Source organism: Musa acuminata, chromosome BXJ1-3 (genome assembly GCF_036884655.1).
Source record: "Musa acuminata AAA Group cultivar baxijiao chromosome BXJ1-3, Cavendish_Baxijiao_AAA, whole genome shotgun sequence".
NCBI lineage: Eukaryota > Viridiplantae > Streptophyta > Magnoliopsida > Zingiberales > Musaceae > Musa > Musa acuminata.
In genome coordinates this window covers 40347357-40370198 of record NC_088329.1, presented here as the reverse complement: position 1 = coordinate 40370198, position 22842 = coordinate 40347357, and the positions used below count along the sequence as shown (strand labels likewise).

At 38.4% G+C, this 22842-nt stretch overlaps 2 protein-coding genes and 1 long non-coding RNA gene across 5 annotated transcripts; all 3 read right to left on the bottom strand.

Moving 5' to 3' along the window:
* Positions 1–1695: 1695 nt before the first annotated feature.
* Positions 1696–4825, bottom strand: LOC135629933 (uncharacterized). 2 transcript variants are annotated; one of them, XR_010493505.1, is made up of 3 exons: positions 4633–4825; positions 2904–2975; positions 1696–2069 (listed from the first exon to the last, which is right to left on the bottom strand). It is a non-coding gene; the product is annotated as an uncharacterized LOC135629933 (long non-coding RNA). The 2 variants fall into 2 exon arrangements; XR_010493499.1 differs by having other exon boundaries at positions 1696–2975.
* A 1043-nt stretch (positions 4826–5868) lies between these two features.
* On the bottom strand, positions 5869–14688 carry LOC135629907 (auxin response factor 17-like). 2 transcript variants are annotated; one of them, XM_065137668.1, is made up of 15 exons: positions 13727–14688; positions 13201–13267; positions 11942–12060; positions 11671–11766; positions 11531–11587; positions 11283–11438; positions 11088–11172; positions 9688–9778; positions 9448–9612; positions 9259–9381; positions 8978–9053; positions 8654–8801; positions 7371–8551; positions 6577–6767; positions 5869–6292 (listed from the first exon to the last, which is right to left on the bottom strand). In XM_065137668.1, the coding sequence occupies exons 2-15, from the start codon at positions 13241–13243 to the stop codon at positions 6094–6096; spliced, it is 2730 nt and encodes a 909-aa protein (XP_064993740.1). In that variant the 5' UTR covers positions 13244–13267; positions 13727–14688; the 3' UTR covers positions 5869–6093. The 2 variants fall into 2 exon arrangements, with proteins under 2 accessions (XP_064993740.1, XP_064993741.1); XM_065137669.1 differs by lacking the exons at positions 11531–11587; positions 11671–11766; positions 11942–12060; positions 13201–13267; positions 13727–14688 and having other exon boundaries at positions 9688–9773; positions 11283–11422.
* Positions 14689–20039: 5351 nt separating this feature from the next.
* On the bottom strand, positions 20040–22806 carry LOC135629891 (BAG family molecular chaperone regulator 1-like). The gene is made up of 4 exons (XM_065137667.1): positions 22497–22806; positions 21664–21920; positions 21052–21198; positions 20040–20329 (listed from the first exon to the last, which is right to left on the bottom strand). The coding sequence occupies exons 1-4, from the start codon at positions 22723–22725 to the stop codon at positions 20189–20191; spliced, it is 774 nt and encodes a 257-aa protein (XP_064993739.1). The 5' UTR covers positions 22726–22806; the 3' UTR covers positions 20040–20188.
* Between the last annotated feature and the right edge of the window lie 36 nt (positions 22807–22842).

Sequence of the window (22842 nt, the reverse complement as noted above, 5' to 3'; positions counted from 1 at the left end):
TTGTCGTTTCCTCTTTTCTCAGTCAGCTGGCTCAGCACCCCTTTACACTTCCTTTTAATAGTATACGTATACTGTTAATATTATTAAGTTTATTTGAAATGATTAATTTTTAATAATTTTAATACTGTTAATGTGACATTGTGATTTTATATCTTAGATTTTCTTAATTTAATAACATATTTTTATTTAAATTTTTAAATAATTATATTTATTAATTATATTTTATATTTATATATTTTAACGTCTTGCTTCGTTCGGACAAGCACCCGAGCGAAGCGCCTAGCGCTTCGTATGTTTTTGAATATTGGCATCTTTTGACGCCTAACGCTTTTTATATCATTGGGTTAAGGATATTTCTTTCTTCTGATCGCTGCTCACACTTATGCACTTCCACGGGATTGTTGCTATCCTAAATTCTGCAAGACATGCGCTGTCTGATTGTTCCTCTCTTTTCTGCAGTAAGAAATATGCAGCTTGTTGGTTTTCTACTGATTGTTCAAAACTTCATTTTGTTGGTTTTTCTGTTTTCAGAATATTTTAGTCATTCTTGATCTTACTATTATTTTTTGATGTATTGCTGTCTGTAGATTTTGTGCTTGTTCATTTCAGACTTTAATATTGTACGGGTATTAAAAATGCAAAATATGCTATCTTAAAAGTAACTATTTTTCTTCTTCTTGTTGATTTCTGCTTATTTTCCTTGGGCATGAACTATCTTAAAAGTTAACTATTTTTCTTCTTGTTGTTGAGTTTTGAAGGTCTTCTCTGACACTTAACTTTTTTTTTTTTTCCGTTTTATTTGATTTGGTGATATCGCTTCATTTTATTTTTATGGCATTGGATTTCATCGTGTCACATCCTAAATCCTATTTTTTTTTTAGGTCGGATAGTCAAATAATAAATAATATTTTATTAATATATATGAATTATAATTTATTTATTTATCAAAATATAAATAAAAAATATTTGTTTTATTAGAAAACATAACGATGCCAGCACAGAAATAAATCTGGCTTAACCTTTTGACTGTCCTTTATTTAAATGGTATAAACACATGGTATAACCTGGCAAAAACATAAACCAACGAATAGCCTGAACATTATTTAAATGGATGGATACATCTCAATACGTTTGTACCAAGCCAATCAATCAATCTACCGTCACGATCAATAAAACCGATGAGGAAAATATTAATCATGATCACTATCAAGGGACACGATTACCTTTTTGACTTTCATGGAATGACCAAATGCATCTGTGTAAGTCTTTATGCCCATTGGTGGACAAAAAAACTAACTCATGTCATTGAACATGCAAGCAGTTAAAACTAAGAACCGATTGCTTATATTATGTCATCTCTCAACCACAAAGGAACGTTTACTATCAAGCATCTAATAGAAAACTGGAAGCTCTTTTTTCTATTTCTCGTGTATTCATCTAAAGATTCCATTGCTGGGAAACATATGGGACTAATTAAACACATGATTAATGTCTCAAAAGAAAGAGGAGACTGGTTTGAATACTTGGAAAGAAACATCAGCATGAGACCTACGTGAAACTCAAAAATATATAGTTTCTTAAATTTAACACTCAAAAATATATACATGTCATTTTTTCATATCGGGAAATTGGTTTGAAAAGGTAAAAGATCAATGTGATGAACTGTAACATATGGAGTGTTCATTCTCTACTGACTTCAAAATAATAGGGTCTCATAATTGAACTATCCAGTGTGATACATGCACACATACATGAGACACATAAGGAACAGTTATTTTAGAAACAAGATAAAAAAATTCATCATATGTGCACAAAGTTGTATGTGTATACATACACATCCATCGATTCATATAAGCATTTGGATCGAGAGAGACACACTATCTATGTACCTATGCATTCATATAAGCAGTTGGATCTAGAGATGGACACCATCTAGACACAAAGCACAATGGCGGCCTTCTCTACCAAAATCTTCACAATTTCATTCACAGAGATTCTAAGTGGAATTTAAAAATGACAGCCTCATTATTTTCAAAATTGCATGTTCCTCTTGAGCATTAAAATACTCACTACAAAAGAAAAAAAATCTGATCAAGGAAAACATTATATGACCATGTAGATCAATCTATCTAGATGAAAGTACCAAACATGGTTTTTTTCACCTTCTATAATAACAACAATAAAGCCGAAAAGAAATAAGTCTGTATTTGACTACAATTGTGATCATTCTTATAAGTAATCAAATGTTTCTCTCTTCTTAAAGTGAGTATTTACAATTATAAGATCAAACAAAGTTTCAAAATCTAAAATCATATCATCATTTTCATTTCTTTCCCTATAACTAAAGCCCCTATATACCTCTTTATATTTACCATATGTTTTCCCTACAACATTATTCAAATCTCCTCCAACTATAAAATGTTTTGTTATAAATATTCCTTAAATGATATTATCTAAGTTTCCAAAATTCTCTTTTGGTTTGACTATTCAATCTCACTTAAGAGGAATAAGCATTAATGACATTCACAAAATCTCGTTCCTTTATAAATTTTAGAACAATAATTTTATCTCCAAACCTTTTTACATCTATAACATTGTTCTTAAGAACCTTATCGACAACAATTCCTATGTCATCTTGTGTTTCACTATTTCAGTATATCAAATTTTAAATCCAGTACTATCAATCTCTCTAGATTTTTTTTCTATCCATTTAGTCTCCTGTAAGCAAATAATATTTATTCTTCTTCTTATCATAGTGTCTATCAATTCTAATTCATTCCCTTAAAGTGTACTTGTATTCCAAGTTGCTAACATAACCTTTTATTCTTGGACTAACTTCTTTACTCTAATTGATTTTTTCACTTTCTCATAAAACTAAAAAAGCATAATCATAATTTCTTTACCTTGTGATGAGCTTTGATGTCTCAACATCCCAAGATTAAGATTAATACCTCTCCACGGTTTTAAGGTTCACCCTATAAAGATGTGCACATATATGTAAGAAACCAAGAACTAAGAAAATATTTCATATAGAAAATGCATGGGAGTATAAAGACTCGCATGAGGAAGAAAAAGTTCAAGTGTTGCAATTCTTGCCTATACAGGTACATCCAACTTGGGCAAAGTTGACAAAAGACTAGTTCTAACATGTAGATTTGACAAGAAGCTAACTATGAATTTTCTGATTTATGAAATACCAAACAAGCATAGCATATAAATCAAGCCAACCAAATGGAGCTGAACCATGTTTTGTTAGGAGACAGTGAGAAAAGGGAATAACACATTAATCCGGCTACTAATAAGACAATGGCCAAAAAATAAAGTGAAGTTCTTAGCATTTTCAAAACACAATTATTATTATCTGTTAACAGACATAAACAAATTGTATTGGCCTTGGTATTAATGGTATTAAATATAGAGAAAACATAGACTCAGGCGCCCAAGTTTGTTGTCACCATCTAAAGACAAATAGGCGGTAACAATGATAACAATCCATAGGTATGTGATGGAGCTCGTTTTATACCATATGTTTTGGTCAAATCATTTTCCACATTCAATTAAATTTCCTAAATATTTTCCCTTTGGTCCAATGTATTCTAGATAAAGATGCCAAACCATCTTGACAATTTTCCTTGAGCAATAAATGCTTCAATAGCATGTCCAAACAAGCAAAATATCCTTCAACTCAAACATGACAACAACAATGACCAATCAAATCCAGACATGATAAGAGAATACCCAAACATGATTTCCAACAAAAATCTTTTGATGTTTGGGTTTCTAAATGTATGGAAGATTAACTATTTTCCACAGCTCTCCTATTTTAGAAAAGCGGTGAACAAAAAATGGATCTCAATGGAAACTATTAATAGTTTGTACTTTGTACACTCCAAAAGCTTAATATTCTTTGTTAAATGTGCCACAAAAAAGAACTTCCAGTTGCATCAACAGTCAACTAGACAAAGAAAAAAATGGATAATAATCTAAGAACAATTATAATCTTTTACAAGCAGTCCATGCGGAGTAAATAAATGGATGTCAATGCATGTGCATTACCGAAAACAAAAAGGCAAGATGCCTGGTTACAAAATCGATGTAACTCTTTTCTCTGATGCAAAGAGATGCATAAGCATCACAAAAAGGAAAAAAAAAAGAAAGAAACAACCTAAATTGATGGATAAGGATCATAGAAAAATACATGATCCTAATACCTGCTGTCCACAAGAAGCAAGCAAATGGATCTTGATGTGTGTGCATTTACTAAAAAAAAATGCAAAAAAGATACATAAATATCAATCAAGAACAATAAATGACAGCAACAATCTAAATTTAGCCTACGATAGTCCGCTCTAACCATATAAGCAATATAATCCAATCCGTTGTGCGCGTAGTTGTCAAAATATTTAGGAAGCAAGAACGTCACTCCACTCACACCAAAAAATTAAAACCAAGAAAGTCAAGAACTCACAGACACAGGGTTCCGTCCTAACAAGAAGGGAGCCTTTCAGCCCAAACGAAACCTTAGAGCGAGAGAATCTCCAAGAAAACGATAGAAAGATCCAATTACGAGCCGTAAAACCCTAAAACCAAGATTGAAAACGATAGAGGATATTTGGAAAGCAAGAATATTACTCGATGATGATGAGGGGGCTGGTGAAGGGGGCCGACGCACGAGGGGCTAACGTCGACCGACTTGAGAGCCGTAACCTTGTAGTTCGATCTCCGCAGCCGCCGCTCCTCGGGCTCCTCCTCCGCCTTCGCCTTCGCCGCCGCCCTCGCCGAACCAAAGAGAGGAAGGAGACGGAGAAGGGGGAACGAAACGAGAAGCCGAAGGCCCCTTCGGAAGTTGGAATATACCTGAATCTTGAAACCGGCACACGTGTGAGACATCTTAAGCCTTCGTTCGATGAAATGAACACACGTGTGCGGACTTGATGGCCAGTTCGAGTCACGGTCCGGCTCATATTTTGTGGGATCGACCCAGTCCGCGCTCCGACTTAATTTGATGTTGGGCCGGGTTGATGACCCCCCGGTTTGGTTGGGTCGACTAAATGTGTACTTGGTATCTTTACATATATATCCTTGCAGAACCCAGAAATAACATGTTTACCATTCTTCTATTAGGATTAGATCTTGGATTTGAGTCTGAAATAGAGTTAATAGTTCAATCTCAACAAGTTAATAAGGCAATTATTCTATCGGAATTAGATCATGATAGAATTACACCTTTCATTACTATGCAACTTAATAGAGCCATTAGTTCAATCTCAACAAATCAATTATTCTATTGAGCTCAGATCTTGATAGAATTACACCTATGCTATGATTACTGCAGCAACCAAAAGTTGAATCCTTGAGTTGTTCTTAACTGATCACTGCAGCTGCAGTGGATAAAACCAAGCCATATGCTTTTTGAGCACAAAGATGACAAAGTAGATAAGATCTGAATGCCGCTGGGGCCAACCATAGACATGGAAGGGGCAAGAGAATCATCATACGTTGATGAAAGGAAAAAGAAGATGCCAAGGAGAAAGAGATGCTAGTCATGTATATCTTTGGTAGTGGGAGTCACTGGAAGAAGCCACATGCTGGTACTTTATGAGCAGAGGCAGTCAACCATGCTACAGAGGGTGGACTACTGTGATCTACCACTGACATCACATTCTGTAATGTAATGAGTGCACATTCCAGCACTTCGACAGGGACACAATCTAATGGGGAATCTGATAACTTTTGTGGTCCACTTATAAATGTGCCAATGGCTAAAGCTGAAGCAGAAGATGATCTGATTCCTAAAATTGCTTGCCAGCAATGCAGATGAACAACCAGCTAAAAATATCTGAAACAACAGAGCCAAGATGATTGTGCTGATAGGCAAATCAAGAAGTCAATTACTGCAACAACATACATTCACATGAATGTTCCTAGAAAACAAGTATTGAAATGTTTGTACCAACATTATAGGCAGATGTCATATATGATACAGTAAATTAAGCTAGCTAAGTTGTTGCTTCATGTGAGCACCCAAAATGACAAACTACAGTGAAAAAAAAAGATGAAAGGACGGATATGAGCTACCAACAAATCTTGTTTTCAGTGTTCCAGTGAGCCCATCGATGCGACCCTGGTGCTCAGATTTCTTGAATCCTGCCGACTGATGTAGTTATCGCAACCATTGGTTGGAAGCATTTTTATGGGGCCGGAGTTCAGGAAATTGACATCCTGTTTGCCCATCTGCTGCACTTCTTGCGGCGAAAGTATTTTTATGCACCATACGTTGTTCACAAACTCCCTGGACGAGGCACAATCATCAGAAAAGCGTCAAAGAAGCATACACGAAGTATCAAAACAAATGAGGATACTAATGCTCTATGGTCAGGATTAATTCCTCGGCTACAATCTAGTTGATTGTGGATAATAAAATAAGATGGTAGCTTTTCATTTTCAGTTGGAAACTAAGTGGAAGCAGCAAGAATTCTAAGACAAGAAACAGCGAGATAATCTCTCGAGGGTGAACTATGACCATAATTTTGAAAGGAACTAATATGATAAAGTAATGATCATAGAAGGACTTACTGCCAGGGATCATCACCAACAAGAAGAATATCATTCTCCCTGTCAACAAATACAAGCTGCCAGCCTGATCTTAAAGGGTCTTCCAACTGGCCTTCTAGGCCAAACATACGCCCAAGCTCACTGCGCAGCTCATTGTAGCTGCTAAACCTGGTAATGTCTAGTGACCTCCCAAAGGACCCTGATTTGGAAACCTGTGATTGTATTTTACATTGATCACTTCATAGCATAGATATAGGAGGCAGATAACAACAGTTCAATCAATAACCATGTTTCAATCATGTAAAATGATTCGCTGGATGACACAGACAACTCATTATTAAAACTGCACATTAAACTTGTATAGTTAATGTTTGTTAACCATTCACTTTAAAGAAGCATGTTTTACTTAGCGTCAGATCTCTTGTTAAGGAGATACTGTAAGCTAAATCAACTGTAGATAATGTAAGCCAAATCAATTATATAATTAAGAAACTATTGTCGAATGCTTTTGCAAGGAACTGAATGAAATACGTACTCTACTAAATATGATGCTTTGTACAACGACATGGAATGTTCCAAATGACCATATCAGTCATTGACATCAAACTTGAGCATGTAACTAATGTGGCACAAGTGCTTTTCTCTCAGTATTTTTCACCAAAAGAATCACATGCATTTGGTATTACATCAAATGAGTTGTACAGCATTATTCTAAAAACTCAGAAATGTTAAATTTTCATACAATTCAACTGCAGGAAATTTTCAGAACAGAATAACAAAATCAACTTGAACTCAATGAGGAATAAATCACTGACCTTAACAAATGTTCCACCCTTCTGGTTTAGTTGATCCGCATTTTGTGAAGACTGCAAAAATCCTGTTTCCTCTAAACCACTGGAACCTGTCAATGCTTGACTCAACGCAAAATCATGTACAGAGGAACCTACAAAATTGCTAGCATCATAGTGCATGCCAGTTGAATCACTTTCACGGCCAACATTGCAGAGGCTTGTCATGCCATTCTGCATTAAAAGTGATGAGGAGTCTATATTAACTCCGAATAAGAGTTGATTTCGGGCATCCATGTTACCATCCTGATTCACTGCACATTCTCTTCCTGGAAATGGTGGCAACATAACAGACCGCTGAGAAATGTTAGGCTCTGAGACACCTAATTGTTCCACCCGAGGTATCATGCATTGGGCTCCAGAAGGGAGAATTGAGTCAACTGCCACTTGTTTTGATGGACGGGGACCAGAAGTAACAAGTTGGTTGGTTCTTGGCCAACTAAGCAAATGTGATGCTTCTCCTGGAGAAAACTGACTCAAAATATTATGCAACGGGGAGGCATCAGATGTTGAGACACAGTTAGTATTGGAGTCTGAAAAGCTCCGTGACTGGGAAATCAAAGAAATATTTTGCATAGTAGCTGATTGAGATTGGGGCTCAGATATAGGTTGAGAGAAGACTGATGCTTCACTAGGAACTTGTTGATGATCAGACAAAAACTTCTGCTGTTGGGTTTCTTGATGCTGCAGTGCTTGCTGCTGCTGCAGAATCTGTTGTTGGTTCTGCTTGCCAAATGGGTATACCTGCTGCAACTGATGCTGGAAAAATTCAGACTGAGACTGGCTCTGCACTTGGTTTAATTGAATATTCTGAAGAAAGGCTTGTGGAAGTTGAGATTGACCATGGTGTAAAAGCTGACTTGGAGGCATTGGAGAGTACATGCTAGCTGTGTTCTGTATTTGCTGGAATTGCAGCATTGCAGATGATACTTGTTTTGTGGGATCCATGGTCCTTGTTTCTTGAATGCCATCTGCGGCCATTGTAAGGTACATGTCAGGCGGCAGACCAAGAATCGTTGTATCGAACCTTGGCTGCGTCCAGGGTGTAACACCAGTACCCTGAAAATTCAGCGACTGAAGTCCTGGATTTCCACCATTTCTGAACCACGTCACAGGCGAACTCAGACTGAAATCATCATGCTTTCCACCTAATTATATTGGATATAAGTAAGATGAATGATGTGCTGTAGTCTGCAAACAAGTTTCATAGCTTACTTCTGTATTCAAATAAAAAAAATATTAAGGTATACCATGGAGGGAGGGCAATCCAGGAGGCCATGGTCGCTTAAGCCTAAAAGGAAAAGGAGATGGGTACATTGGAAAGGTTGTTAGAGGTTCAATCTCCCAGAGTGACACCTTGGGCTGCCTCTCTCCAGCCGTTGACTCATCCCAGCCAACCTGCATTAACATATCCAAGCTTATATAGCCCGAAGGCCTCGAACAGCAGCAAATGTTTATATTCTTCAAGCAATCAATTTTGCAGAAGTTCATAAAATAAGAGGGTATAATTATAGCATTTATTAAGAAAGGATGCTCTCCGAGCAGATAAAACTGGTTACTGCAGAAAAAATTACTTTCACAGAGCGCCAATGTGAATTTGGCCAATGCACAGGGTCAAGATCACCAATTCCTGTAATTGTACCCATGTATCTGTTAGAAGAAAGAAGCGGCCATTATGAGTGGGAATCTTACAAAATGTTCACAAAGGTATACCTAGTAAAAAATTGTACATGCAGCAAAAGCAAAAGGAAAAGGAAAAGATCATCAACAAAGAAGAATTTGACTTGTTTATGCAATTACGAGGTAAACACTCAAGAACCCAAATTAATAAGATAGGGAAAGAACTCCAACCTACCGTCGAACACTTGACTCTTCCGTCTCAAAAAGCATCCGGAAACGCATACCCACAGAAATACGGGTGTGATAAACTGCTTTAACATACTTGGCTAATGGGATCACAAATTCAGAAGGACTTGCCCTGGAAGGATACATACAATACTTAAACATCCAGAAAATTACATACTTTGAGCTATGACATATTTACCTTGGGTTATAAAATATGGTAAATCGGCTATTTGTCGCGGCAGCATGTGCAGCTGCAGCAAGAAGCCCTATGTGCATGCTATCACTTGATAATACAGATGAAGGCATAACTGTCTGTGGTCTATTAGCACGTCGAATTCCCAGAAGTAATTGATTGTTATCATTCCTACCGAAGGAAAAGTTCAAGTATTGAGATCAAAAGAAGCTGTCGACAATGCCCAAAAGAGCTATTCAACAGTACCAGATAAAAAGTACGGAATCCCCTGCAATCAGTCTCTTTGCACTCACAAAAACACTCCATCCTGTTGTAAGAAGATGCCTCTTTGGCTGACCTACATCATAAGCATGACCATTCCCTTAAAAAAATGCCAACCCACAATGTGACTATTATAAGATTTGTATGAGCTACAAGTACATTTTTTGAAGCTATTGCTTGGAATCTCATATGTGATATGAGTAAAGACACCACCAAATTACAGCATATCCTGCAATCCAACTTTAGCAACTAAAATTTTGTGTAAATTGTCTCGTGAAGAGAGGAACATCATATGAATCAAAGTATGTCTATTTTTCATTAGTAGACATAGGGAACTCATACATTTAGAACACAAAACCTCATGTTCAAGCCTGTTTGACAAATGAAATTAATTATTTTGGTAATGAATCATTTTTCATCTCTGTCATCCCAATGGTCCATCTTAAATAACCTAGCAGAGCAATAAAGAAAGCACACTTAATGTGCATATGTCATGTTCTAGGTCGAAAATGTAAGACAGGACCACCATGTGACCGATAAGAAATTCTTGTTAAGCAAATGCTTGTAAAGATGTTGCAGTTTGGTTCTCGCATTATGATGCAAAATGGTATGTGTGCACAGGAAATCAGAGATAAATAGTGTCTCTCCAACACAGAACATGTGCCATCAGGATCAGGTCATGATCTCATAAAACTTAATGGAATAGGTCACATATCATACCAGATGTCATCACATATTATGAAGAATCACCTTTCAAGGCTGCTATTATCATGGTCCAGTTACAGATCATATCATTGCATCATCACATATAAAAAAAAATCAGCTTTTACGACTGCTATCATCATGACAGCTTTTTAGCAACTGGATTATACTTACTGGTAAGGACCAAGTCTTTTGTTGACCATTGTTCTCGTTACAACATCGATTTTATTTATGCCCACTTTTATGGAACATCATCCTCTTATCAGCAGCCCATGCCCATATTAACCTAGAAAATTTTCTCTTAATACATTCTCAACCATTGTGCTGATTTTCTGCAGTGCTAATGTCCTCTCTCCAAATTTATTCTCAAAGCCAGCCCTCACTATAGCATTGAACCTCTTCATTGGTATAACTGCCTGGGAAAAGCAAGTTTCACCCGAGAAAAAAGTTTGACATCGTATTTATTACAAGAAAAAAATTAAGGTCAACCTTTCCTAATGGTAAAGCAATCAGTCTCCCAAAACAGAAAGTAACAAAGAACTTAAGATTTTGTAAGTTTCTTCTACAAAACTGGGCAAGGATCACAACATTGTGCAGGTTAATGCATTCCTAGAGATAACACATCAAACAAATCCTAAATCATGATACAATATATGACATTTAGGAACATGACAAACACATACCTCGAAAGATGTGACGGAACTTCCACTCATTGCCATGGAGGTCCATTGCAATCAACTCCTGTGCAGGTGGCTGCAGTGAAAAATCCTACAAAGAGCAACACAAGTAAGAAAAAAAGATTAAGAAATTTCTATTCTAGTTCCAAAAAACTGCCTTCTTAGAAATTGAAAACCAATTTGCTAGCAAGCAAGACCTACCAGCGGCGGGAAGACTTTTTCTGCTGCTCGACGAGGAACAGAGAATCCACCATGCGTACTGGTGTCACTTGCAGTCAATGTCTTACAGAAATAATTGGTTGGCTGCTTGCTTGCTGTACCCAATTCAGTAGGTAGATAAGGTTCTTTTTGCTCTTCCTGCAGTACATATCAGATAAAGACAAGAAAATTAAAAGAACATCCAAGTGTTAATGGAATACGGCATTGTCTGAAAAGAGAGAGTTCATTACTGGATTCAGCGGTTGCAATGTCATCTGGGCATAAACTTCATCTGACTCTACATCTGCCTATAGAGAAACCACATCCATGGATAAGCAAACAATCATGAAATCAGACAGCAAAAATTGACAAATATCTGACACAGACTTACATGCATAGTAACATTATGCAGCTGACAAACCAGCTGAGGAGGTAAGCTGCGGTAGCTGGGCAGTGAATCAATCTCCTTGTTAGTTGAAGCAGCTACCTGTAGAGAATAATCTAAATCAATGATCATGCATGGAAGAATAAAAGGTGACTTGTTCCAAAATCATCAGCTAAAATTCATCCAGTAACAGTGAAGGAAATTGATTCAGGGCAGTAGCATATTGTTGTCTTGCTTAGGGACTCAGGATGATTTAGAAAAAGGTAACACAGCTGACCTGTTCACTATGGCCCTGTGGGAAATAGACCACCCGACTTCCAACAGGGGGTAATGAAACTAGAGGTCCAGCACAAGCATGCCATAACTCTGAATTCAGACACCTCTGTTCTTCCGTATCTAGTGTTACATAATTAGAAATTATCATAATGAGTAAAAGTAAGAAAAGACAAGAAGAAATAATGGGCGAGAGTAGGGTTCATCAGCCAACACAGTCATTAGACAACAACCGTCCCTTTACAGGTTGGAGGAGACATGCACATCTGTTTGCAAGGATTAATTTGCTTTGGTTCTTTCACCAAATATACAATTTGCAAAAAAAATCATAAAATGCAATACTATAAGCTCCAAGATAAACGCTGCATCTTTGTTTTTTTCATGTTGTTATGAAGCACTCAAAAGTCTAATTACACAAATAGCCTAACTTAATACTGACATCTTTCATGGAAACTCAAAGTTTAATCATCTAAAAGAATTGCAAAGTAAACACTCTCCAACAGCTAATGAATGCAAAACTCTTCTAAAAGCTCATCTCCAATGTGGACCTTCAAGGAAGGGAAATGGAGAACTAAATGCAGCATCCGGAAGTGACATTGTAAAAGATCCCCTCAAACCACAGATGGATCATCCTACATGTTTGATCTGCGGCCAGTGAAACTCTGTTTGATTTTATTTTGAATAGATGGTTATAGCAGCCAGCAGAAAATAAATGCTTTGTTTTAAATGAAATTCCTCCATTCTGGCATCCAGAAAATTTTGGTCCTAGAAGTGTCCAATTTAGATAATGTAAAATAAGTCATCACAGCTTAAACATATCTTCTAAGCGGAGGATACAAGATGGATTTATATAACCTACAGCCAATAAATGTAAATTGAGAAACTCTACATAAATAGTGAAATATGTGTATAGGAATTTAGCACAATTATCACCAGAAAACGATCGAACCAGCAGAGACAATTGTGCATACAGCATTGACTTGTCTGATAAAATCAAGAACATAGTTTCTTGCATTTGGAAGGACATGGAAAAGGAAAAAAAGTAGGACAAGGGGTACTCAATTCACTATTGATGCAAACTTCTAGATCAAAAAGCTGATGCAAAACATAGTCATAACTCATAAGAAATTGAATGATACAGAACCAACTACAATGAATCACTAGAAACAAAGATTTAAATTAACAAAAGTACTAAGAGCTTCTAGCAACAATATATATGCAGAAAACTTTAAGCTACACAAGAAAAAATGTCATAGAACTCACCTTCCTGTTGCTGATTGCCCAGACCTGATGATGAAAGCCTCATCTTCTGTACCCACGAGAGAGCTTACTGCAATGGGAACCACAAAATCATCAAGCCTAGCACTGAATTGGGATCCTCTCTTTAAAGCACGAACAAAAATATCGAACGAAGGAAGTTGTGCATGCAAAAACTTGGCCCTTTTCCTTAGACACAAGAAAATCTTCTATTGTTTATATTTCTCTCAGTGAAACATGCTCCACTATTTTCCCCATCCTTCGTGAAAAGTCTTTTACCCTTTAGTTCATAAAAATGCTTGTGATCTAGATATATGCAGAAAATAATTTAACTTCAACTACAACGATTGAACAAAAAAAAGAAGAAGAAAAGAAACAACAACAGCAACACATGAACGCAATTCATCCAAAACCGATCCCACTGAAACGTTCACCGCCAGCATCATCAGTTCCAAGTTTAACTATGAAAACCCTAGTAGAAAGAGTTGCAACTTCACATCAAGAGATAGTTTTGATCTTTAAGAGAAAGAACCTGAGCCGCAAGAAAGGTCAAAATCTCATAATACAGAAGTTACGATGTCTCAGCTTATCGGAATTCCAAGCAAAATCCCTCCTTTATCTATCAGCTGACAACTACAGGTTTCCTTCACCAGATTCTCAGACAACAGAGACAAAGCCAACGAGCCACAAAGCAGATGAAAGAAAAGTCCCCAGCAGCTACCTCAACTGAAGCAACCGAGCTGAAACCCTACCAACGAAGAGATTGCTCGCCCAAATCCAGAAAAATTCCACCCAACCTGAAGCTTCAATCAGGAATTACTCTCTCGAAACCTTAAAAGCAAGCCGAAATAAGCTGAACTCTCAGTAAAGCCGAAGAATTTGAGAAGAACAAAGCCCCAACCCAAGGGGAAGTAGGAACCCCTAGATTTCACCCGAGGAACGCCCTTCTCAAGCTGAACCAGCAATAATATCAACAAAAAGCACCCAAAAAAAGAGCTCCTTTTCTTCAACCGACGTCAACGTCACACACGATCCCCCTCGGATCTCCACCTCGAACGGCAAGACCGAGCTCGGCCCCCAAGAACTCGTACTAAAAGCTCCGGAGAAGAACCTAGAGCGACCTCCTACTCCTCAGGCGTCCCATCCTGAACCCTAGGCAACCCCACGTCCCCGCCACCGGCTCCGGCACTTGAGACACAGAGGAGGCATTAAAGCAGCATTAGGCGACGACTCTTCCACTTGCGTCAACAATCGGCGGCCAGGAATCGCCTCCTGCTCGCTCGCTCGCTCGCTCGCTTCGATCGAGGTCTCGGAAGGGAGAGCTCAGGCAAAAGATTCTGCTTTTGCTGTGCTGATCATCCAGTAGACACCGCCATTTCTTGCTGCTCGTAATGCTTCCTATTTCTTTGATTGCATCTCTCCCTTCTGCCTTCCCACATCATATATACTCTCCTCTCTTTAAAGAAGAAAAAAGAGAAGGTGGAGGAAGAATGACCAGCAGAGTGATATCACCACACCATGCCGTGCGTGCGTGAGCCTTCTTCACCTCCATGGCACATGTGCACATACCACCAAGGTCGAGGAAGAGTAGCGTCACATGTACACATCTTACGTACAGAATACAGATACACGTACGTTCTATTTCTGACGACGTGCCACCTTCACTGCACTTTTGCTGCTGCTGCTTCTTCTTCTTCTTCTTCTTCTTTTCCTGCAATTAAAATGTCAGTCATAGGCGCCTAGGAATCAGTGGCCATGTCCATCCATCCACAACAAGGAATTACCATTCGCACTGGAATCAAATATGTGCCTGCTCTGGTCCCCTCACATAAGAGAGGGACTGATGAAGAGGCACCCTTTCCTCCATTAAAGGGAATGCCACTTCTTGCTAATTTTAGTGCAGGAGAAGATGGACATAAAAGGGACACTTGCTATGTTATCCTGAGGGGACCATTTAGACTGGTGTATGCAGGTACTCTTCTTCCTGAGAGATGAGGGAGTGGAAGACTAGAGAAGCATTTGGATCATAGAGGATGTAGTCTTTGGGGTTGGGGTTGATTTCCTAACAGTAGTCTGGTGGATATATATTAGATCCTCTTGAAACAGCATTCAATCATTTTTCTTTACACCTAAGACATTTGTTTGATGATGTTGTTGTGTTCATTCAATAAATAAATAAATATATATATATATATACTAAAATATTAAAAGTGAATCTCATCCTCAGCCACTATCATTTGGGTCAAAAAAAAGAAGAAAAAAAACAGAGCTTTCATCTTTCTTGGTCAAAGATTGCAGCTGGTATTACTTTAATCAGCAAATCTTCTGTAGGTTTGCCAATGTAGGCATTATCATGAGAAGCCTTTTTTTTCCTTATGTGCTACTAATCCTGTGCTCTCAGTCAAAAAAGTTGCCAAAAGTTCTTGGTTTCAGGAGAATAGGCATGGGGTGCATGAATTGCGCATCTTTCCAACATCAGGAGACCTTCAGATGTTGCTGATACCCATGGAGAAAATTAATATTCATCATGGTGCTTTTTTTTTTTTGTTCTTCTGACAGCCTTTTTCAACATTTTTTTGTTCTTTTTTTTTTTGTAGGTTTTGTGATGAAACTTTGACAGATTTTTAGAGAGCTTTAGTTTTAGATTATTGATTCCAAGAGAAAAGAGAAAGAAAAGGATTCACTTTTATAGCAAACATTTGCAGAATTATCAGCTTCAGAGCAAAATGGTTCATTATATTGTAAACCAGCTGCCAGATGATCCCAACAACATCCTTAAGCAACAGCTGTCCACAGGTATCAAAAAGAGACTTTTTCTCTGATTTGGTGATAAGCTATATTTGAGTTGAAGACTTAAAGGGTAAACAAAGCATTGAAAATAGTACATCATCTCTTCTTCTCACACCATTTCTTCTCAAGGAAGAAAGCCAATGCAAGCTTCAATCATCTACTTACCAACTCTTATGGGAACTGCAGCAGCTTTGCTACATGCATGTTCAGCCTTTAATTTGCAAGTGACTGATAGGACCACAAGTTTGTGGAGTTGAGAGGCCAATGCATTGACAAAATGACACAAGAAAGCTCTTGTAGAAAGGATACAAGCTTAGGGACTGTAAATGTCAAGGGTATCTTCCAGAAAATAGCAACCAATTAATGGCAAATGAGTGAGGATGTCAAGGGATTTATGGTTAGGTGGGGACTAGAAATGAAGTGAACTTGACCATCATTTTTTGAAGTGTTAAATATGACTTATTTAAGTCTTCCTATTCCTTGCTTTCCTTTTGACATTTTTGAAGTATTTTAGACTTGTGGGAAGCATTGTGGACACACATAGCTCAATATCTTTCACAGTTCACACAACAAGAATGAGTCCACCTATAGTTTATGTACCACTGGTTCATCAATTTATGTAAACCAAAGGGATAGAACATTAAATCTTACACAAGAGAAATGAGAATCTCCACACCTTCTAGTTGAGCCATCACATCAGATGGTCAAATCTGGATCTAGGAAATGTAGCATTGTCTTCTGCCTACTTATGGATGACAAATTGTCATGACAGCTACTGAATGGAAAACTCAGTGAGCAATAAGTTTGGCATGAAAGAAATGGAAAACTCAAATCTGAATACCCAATATCCACCAAATGTGATGTCAAAGTATATTAGATAAACAAAAGGTTACAATGTTTGCTCCAACTTGCTAACTACTTGATTTACTCTTATAAAGAGAAGAGATTTTTTTAGTGGACAACTTAAATAACAATTTGTGCTAACATTATAGCAGACAATTTTTCAGTGGAGAAGGATGTTAGATCTATGGCTTCTCTGTTTGACTGCTTTTATCTTATCAGGGTGTTTGGTTTTATCCAGAACCATTTAAATACTTGGCTGGTGTTTGAGCTTCCAAGAAGAGTCAACTCAGCAGTGACCTTATAAAATAACATAGCAAGGAATTTTTTATTTTTTCCTTCAAAAGAAGAGAAAGAAATTGTAAATTGACAACATCAACCAACAGGGAGGATGCATTCCCTTGCATGAACTCAAAATAAATTCTCACATTCTCTGCTGGTTGATTGAAGATCTACCAGTAAAATTTGATTCAAGGGAATGAAGAAAAGCATGGATAATCAATCAAATAGGCCACTTGAATGAAACTTCCCACCTACCAAAATGAATGAAAACATCTTTTGGAGAGTGGCCCCGACCATGTCCTTGCACAATAAGTACTGGATGTGGTAAGTCTGGTCAGGCATGTGCTGGAAGCAAAGCATGATATGAACATTTCTTTTTTCAGGGGAAAATGATATGACCATTCCTCTTGGAAAGTTGGAGGAAAGGAACTTGTGTCAAAAGAGGACCATGAACACTCACTTGGTCACAAGGCCAATGATGCTCGTATCTTACCATGGTTCCTTTTTGGCTGCTTCAGCACTCTGAAGGAATCACAGGTTTGGTTAAACTGGAAGAATACCAAGAGTAGAGTCCCCAGTTCACTCTGGCTGATATACTTCAGCCTGACAGTAGCACTAATTCAATGACAATCACACTGTTTGCATTCACAATTTTCCTATGATCTTGAAGAAAGGATGATGGCCATCAGATGTACAAGAAAACAATAGCAGATGATGGGGACCATTAATTTTATGCTAAGAGAGGAGATTGGAATAACTTTAAGTAGTAGTGTTATGATCATAACTGATATTTGGACCACTATATCAGAATCCTGTCCCCACTTGAGCTGATGTATGGTTGATTTGGCTTTACCTTTTCTATCCAATTTCTGAACCTAAATTGACTAGAATCATATGTGCCAAAGTGCAGAACTATTTAGTTGTTGCTATATTGTGACCATCAGCTTTCACATTGTAGAAAGGACAATGCAAATTAAGAATCTAATGGGAGACACATTCTATCATTGGATAACATATAAATATGTTATGGTGAGATGAGCACAATTTTGATGTGTGATCGATTGGCATAACAATGATTTGATTAATGGAAAGCCGGACAAATTGGTGACTGCTCTCAAGTCACCTAGCACATGCGGAGCCCATGATTAGGCATTACCATGCATGGCAAATCATGATTAGATGAATAAAGCTAAGCTGATAAGGACAGTGATGATAGTTAATGAATAAATGTCTGTCCCAACCTTTGAGTATGAAAAATTCAGGCCGTCAAAGCAATCTCAATCCCAAGTTTGACTCCCTTTCTTCCATGAGGGAACAGGTAATGCTTCCTCTTTTTCTACCTGATCACACTGAAGGAGACAAGAGTCTTATGTGATCCACAGAGGAGCTTGTTTATTTGTGCTTCCTCTCTTCTCTCTCTCTTTCTCTTTGATTTGTGCAGACTGTCATGAAAAAATTGTCATATAATACTTCTTTTTTTCTCCTCGTTATGTTATGTTTCTGGGTAGCATGGTCAGTTCTGATCCTTCATAGCTGAAGCAAAGGACCTATCGATTGATTAAACAAGACAAGGAACTTTAGAATGTAAAAAAAACTAAATATGGAAGTTGATATATTAACTCACAGGAAATGTATCATTCTTTGATATTGATGATGTGATGGTATCATGAAATACTGAAATAGTGTTAACCTTAAATCTTCATGCTGTTCTGTGCGTAATTCTCTTTGCCTCTCTGCTATCTTCATCCTTATTCAACAACTGAACTATCAGTTCTCTTGCAGATTCCCAGACCTGCAAATACTGTGAGCAACACAAATTTAAGCTCAGAAGAGACAGAGAACTCAATATATGAATTAGGAATGCAATTAGTTAACACCAGTACTCTATATTTTGGACTCCGAGGAGCTTCTGCCAATATTATGTACATAGAGAGAGTAACATGAAAATGATGTGAAAGAAGGGCTCATGGAGCCCATCTTGTTCCCATTCTGTCTGTCCTTTCTCTTTCCTTGTTACTTAATTGCAAGGATATTTTATCTTAGCTTTCATTCCCAAATCCATACTAGGCCAAAAGGGATTCCTCAATCCATAAAGACACCCTTGCATTGGTTGTGGCCTGGAATTTGGATTTTACTTTCTAAAGGTAGAAGGCACCACCAGGACATGTAACCATGAATTGTTTGGACCTGTACCTTGACAAAGAAACTTGCTGTTCAGTGACTTGAAAGGCCAATGCTTCAACTTTGTTGAAATTTAGTCTAAAACATCAAACAGCATGGACTGGTTTCATGGCAAGCACAAGTTGAACTGTATGTGGTCCAAGAGTGTTCTTGATTCCACCTTTGAGTAGATGTCTACATTATCTGCAGTCACCAAGCTGGTCCAATTTGAATGATTGGACTCATGTACAGGTTTCTTCAGTTCAACAAGCAGTCTGCAATCCTTTTCTATTGAGAAGTATTATTTATGATACAAGTCAACTTATAAAGTATTGACATCATGATATAATTTCTCTTTTGTAACTACGGCAATAGATTAGTCATGGAAATAATCTTCGATTACAGGATATGATTACATGTATTAGTTCTCCATGGATGATGCAGTGAAATTCAAGAATACCCATCTGTTGTCATTCTTATGACAAGGAGGTGGAGACAGCTCTCTCATGCCCTCTTAACCATTCAAACGATCAACTTGATGTATGTTCTCTTATATGAAACCAAACGTCATGGATCAACATATAGAAAACAGAATTATGGTCTCTGACTGTAAAATTGTACATCTAAACAAGTTTGCATGCTTCATTTCAATATCGATTAGTTTCTGATTGTGTAAACTAACGCAATAAAAAGAAAGGAACAAAGGCTAGTCAATCTGCTGACTATGATCAACTGCATGATTCCTATGAGGTAAATACTCTTGAGGGTAGAAGTGATCAACCTGGAATTCCAGGAGTACTTTTATTGAGCTAATCATCAACTGATCGAAGACATAATAAGTACATTTAGCTTGTCCATCATCTATTAGCTAAGAAGCACATAAAAGAATGAAAGAAGAATAGGCAAAACTGGACAAGATGTTTCAGTCGAAATATTCCCATTGTGTTGTCGTAGTTGGAGGATCGAAAGTCTCCCACTTTGTAGTGACGACTACAGGCTTCAATCTACCGTTCCTGATCTTGAGGAGATCCAGAGTCTCAACACATTTTTGCACCCTCTTTGCCTGCAGAATAAAAGAAGATAAGGGAAGGAAATAGACTGTATTAGACTGTTATCCAGCTTTGTTATAGACAAGGGAAGGAAATAGTGGTAAAGATATTAGATCATGTGAAGATAAAAAGCCATCACCAGCTATTTCTTTCTTATCACAGAAATGTTGGCTCTTTCATCATGCAAGATAACTTCACCTTATGGACTTTGGAAGGGTCTTTGACCTTTATTGAGGTCTGAATTAGATTGCTGATTGTATGTTTAAACAAAAAAACAAAAACAGACATCTTATCTAGTCATGGATATCACTGCTTTCACTGTAGAAATTCAGTGCCCTGGTTAAGCAATTCTGCTTTCCATGTTGCCATCCATTCTACTTTAAATATTCCCCAATCGAGATGTTGCAGGTAAATTAGTTTCAGTTCTTGCACCAATGCAGGCACAAAGTGTACTTCAAACCTCTTCCTCGTTGATTATCCTTGAAGTTCGTGGTCTTTTGACAGTCGATAAAGGTTATCAGTCTATAGGTACTATGTAATGAAGGTAAACTGCCAAAGCCCATCAGGGAAAAGGCAGCACTAATAAATTAAGCTCTATGAATCACTAATCTGAGCACTAATAAATTAGCACATAATGGAAATTGCTCTGTGAACTAATGAAAACCAAGACGTATGGCAGATGTATGGCTTAACGAGACAGAAGATAATTTTGGGAAGCAAAAATGCTAGAGCAAACCTGTAAATTTTTCTGGGAAGAAGCGTCTCCCTCTGTGTGGATGCTATCTAGTTTGACTGCTTGTCTCATGAGCAGCTCTATTAATGTGGTGATCTGTACTTCCGCCACCTTATTCCTTTCAGTAATGGACTTCTCAATGGTAGTAACCTGGAACCAATAGATATTAATCCACAAGATAAGCATACAAGTCATGCAGCAGTAATCATGAATGTATCCCTGATTAACAAAATATCTAATCATCTATCCATCACATGAGCAACAGGTTGATGGTCGTCGACACAGTCCCAAACTTCCTGCTCTCCAAAGACAAGAGTGGATTGCATTTATCAGACCTCTGTTACAAACTTATTTTGACATCCAGGTTATGTTCATCAATATCTTTGTCCAGACAACAAATCTAAGCTATCCTTTATCGTTTTCTATCTGCAAAGAAAAGCTGTCTTGTCTAACTATCCAGCACTTCATCTCAATTTTTAGTGCAATTACTACCTCAACCACAGTAAGGTGTGTTTCCATTGATCAATAAATTGGCTTGTTAATCATCATAGCATACGCATGCTGAACATTTGTTTGAGTAAATGTCGAAGAATGCAAGTGGTGAGGGCGCCTCACCTGATCGGCCAACTTGTCCACCTCCATGGACTCGGCAGAGATGGCACGTTGAGCGCTTTGGATCCTCGCGTTCTTCCGCATCTCCACGTATCGCCTCTCCAAGCTCGTCGGATCCTCCGTCAGTACCACCTTCGATCGGTTCTTTACGCCGCAGACGTCGAGGAACTCGCCGTCCCCCCTCTCCTTCCCCTTGTAGAACAGCCTCTGCTCCGCCGGCTGCAGCCCCGTCTCCGCCGTCAGAATCTTCTTCAACTCCCCTGTGGAGTGTGGACACATCGTTAACGTGAGGCAATCCCACCACCGCCGGTGACGAGACCCGGAATTTTCCCAGCCTAAAAACCATGTTAACTCAATGATTCGGTGGGCCTACTGGCCGTTGGATGAAAAAAGGATATGAATCGGACGGTCAAGATGATCGGGTGACCATAGGAAGAATCTACTTAATGTCGATCGACTGCAGCTGCCCTATGGCCCGTTGTCCATGTTGTGTGCCACCTAATCCTCTTTAAATTTACGGGGTTGCCATCATACAAATCATAGTAATTTTGACCACCAAAATACTCGTTCATACAATTTCCTATTTCACGTCTTTTTTCCTCTATTAACGATAATTTTAAGAAAAGGGAAAATACAAGTGGAAGTTTTTATTTCCAGTAAATTTCTCATTTTAATGCAACAAGAACCGAATTATAGTTGGATTTTAAGAATATACTCGAAAATATTTGGTAATTATATTATAGAAAGCAGAAACAAAATTTTCTTTACTTATAGGGAAACAGAGAAGAGGAGAGGAAGTCGAATCCGGCGGAGGTAGCAGTGGCGGCGAGACTTACGGAAAGTGGCAAGGGAGCAGACCGAGACCTCGAACCTGGCAGCGCCGTACGAGATCCGGAGGCGCATCTCCGGCGGCGGCGCCCCTGGATCCCACCCGCGCCTCTGGACCAGCATCCCGCCGGGCCTCATCTCCCATTCTCCGCCCACCTCCCTAGCCCCCGCCGCCGCCTCCTCCGCCGACCCGCGGCTCGATCCGTCGTCGGACCCTGACCGCCGCATCCGCATCATCTCTGTGGCCCCCCGATCTCGACGGATCTCAGCCGTCTCCCTCCTCCTCCCACCGCCGCCCCTACGCCTCCTCTTTTTTAGTCTTCTCTCCGCCACCGACAGTCACCGGAGTGCCTC